Source organism: Macadamia integrifolia, unplaced genomic scaffold (assembly GCF_013358625.1).
Source record: "Macadamia integrifolia cultivar HAES 741 unplaced genomic scaffold, SCU_Mint_v3 scaffold94, whole genome shotgun sequence".
Lineage (NCBI taxonomy): Eukaryota > Viridiplantae > Streptophyta > Magnoliopsida > Proteales > Proteaceae > Macadamia > Macadamia integrifolia.
This window is the reverse complement of record NW_024870588.1, coordinates 258,499-260,858: the sequence shown is the minus strand read 5'-3', so window position 1 is coordinate 260,858 and position 2,360 is coordinate 258,499. Positions and strand designations below refer to the sequence as shown.

The 2,360-nt window shown below is 36.9% G+C and overlaps 1 protein-coding gene across 4 annotated transcripts in view; it reads left to right on the top strand.

Moving 5' to 3' along the window:
• The window catches only part of LOC122070536 (probable serine incorporator), an 8,396-nt gene extending 6,668 nt beyond the window's left edge, over nt 1-1,728 (top strand). For 3 of the 4 annotated variants that reach the window (XM_042634720.1, XM_042634722.1, XM_042634721.1), the window contains 2 exons: nt 78-151; nt 872-1,728. In XM_042634720.1, the coding sequence (XP_042490654.1) occupies nt 78-151; nt 872-930 (133 nt within the window). In that variant the 3' untranslated portion in view covers nt 931-1,728. Of the gene's footprint in view, nt 1-77; nt 152-871 lie in introns of those variants that run through there. The other variant, XR_006137818.1, reaches the window with a different exon arrangement.
• Nucleotides 1,729-2,360: the final 632 nt, after the last annotated feature.

Sequence of the window (2,360 nt, the reverse complement as noted above, 5' to 3'; positions counted from 1 at the left end):
CCCCCCCCTCTTTTTTTTTGGGCTGTAATGATGTTCACCTATTTCAAAACATACTGAACAAGTTATTAATTTTGCAGGTGGACAATTGATGTGGGTTGGACCAGTACATGGGTCAGAATTGTCAATGAATGGCTAGCAGTTTGTGTTTACAGTAAGCACATGACAACTTTCCTAACAAACATGAAATTTTCCCAGAGATCACCAACCCTAGGAATTGCAAATGGATTCAATTGGACCAAATACGTATTCATCTGAACTCATATCAGCTTAGTACATCACCATCAGAGATCCAAGTTCAAATCTTATTATTATTATTTTTAATTAGATATAAGATATTTCTTTAAAAAAAAAAATTAGTGGACCACTTAGCTCAACTAATTGTGCCACATGGAAGGTTCATATGACAATTCTGGCCGTTCGATATTTTGGGAATGGTCTAGATCGGCCACTTGTCAAATTTCAGCCTCAATTCTAATCACTTACCACATGTATATCCATGCATCCCTTAGGTAGTCCTAGCTTTTCAATGATTTGTTTTGCCACTTAGCAAACTCTATCTAGTCTAGAACTTGATATATGAGCAAGTGGCACTGAGGTCTACCCATCCACCAAGTATGTTTCAAACCCACCTGATATGTCATGTGGCAAAATTAGGTGAGCTAAAGCCACCCAGCTAAGTTTAGGTGGGAGGATTGCCCAACTAACCTTTAATCCATATGGACCATTTCATATCCATCTCCCTGGTTAATGCCTTAATCAAAGTTGGAATTCATATTCATTATTTGAAACCCTTTTTATCTAGAAGATTAGTTGCATATGTTATTAAAGTATACCCAGTATACTTACAAAAGAAAGAATTGATCTTCTGCAGTATGGATGCTGGTTGCCCCACTGATATGGAAGAGCAGATGGACCATGGAACATATTTAAGTAGTGAGAAAACAAAAATCATTATTCTTTCTTTCTTCACTCAGATTCATCTGATGTACAGAAAAGTCTAATCAAATAAGCACCTGCTCATTTCCTTGAGGGTGTCAAGAAGTGCCTATCATCTGCTTGTACCAGTAAAGAACCAGTTGCTTACACAAGACTCAGGCCGATGCAACAGAAGTTAACTTGTGCTTGCTTGTGCCTAGTTATTGATGCTGAAATAGAATATACAGATTCCTCCAAATTACTTGAGTTAGGCATCTTCATCTGTTATGCACTGTTGAGAATATTCTAAGGTCCCAAAGCATGATAGATTCCTGTTTTCCCTTTCATCATCAACTACAATAAGTGGCTTATGGAAAACACATACATTTTCCTCTGCAAAAAATGTATTGTATTTCAGAAGGAAATAGAAAACTGAAATCTTCTTAAGATGCAATCATATTAGGGGACTATAGTTGATTCAGTTGCGCTTTCTATGGTTGGATAGGCTTGACTCAGTCTGGAAACTCAAACCGAGAAGAACCAAGTCCAAACATGGGTGATGGCCTATTTAGAGATATATAGGAATTTATCCATTAATTTGGGTTTTTTTTTTTTTTTTAATTGAAAATCATTATTTTATTTTATTCCTATTAGCAGTCAGTAGGTTGGATTGGAGTTTGTTTCGAACTTACCATTGTTTCAGAGTTTATTTATGATTTTTTTTTAATCTCTCTTTTATATATATGAATGTAACCCAAGATGGAAAGTTACAGAATGGATTGAATAAAGTGAGTTTCATGTGCTTGCTGCTGCTGTTGTTGCTCGACTGGTTCCCTTCCTTTTCTGTTCACTCTAGAATTTGTTCTTTTCTCAGGTGTTTTTCCATACCACTTCTCACTTATTCTCTCCTTCCTCTCTTTTTTTTTTTTTTCCCCTTACAGTACTTTTCTTCATTTTTGAATTTTCTTGCATTTATTTACTGGTTCTTCCTTGTTTCTGGGTTGATGCTAGCTGACCAAGAATTGAGTTAATCTCGGTTTTTTCCCTTTCTTCCTGAGATTCTGGGTATGGCCCCGGCTTCCTACTTGAGATGCGTAAATTCTCAGGTATGGCTAAATTGTCTTCTCCAGTGTGTGAGAATGTACTGAGATGACATATTATTCACATCATTGTGGTTAAGGACATTAAAAGAAACTTCATACTCCCTAGTCTCCAGCTTGCAGCAATCTATAGAGAAAACATGTTCTTCAACGATATGTGTTTAACTGGCCCATCAACCTTGACCTGTAAGAGGCTGGAACAGCAGACTATGCCAAGAACCTCAACCTGGAATTTCTTCAGTGTTTCTCTCGTTTACAATTTGGCAATTGGTCCTTAGTAACTGCTTTCTGACTTCGTATCAGGGTTTCAGGGTTTGTTTGAATTGACTCAAGATCTGCAAGTTC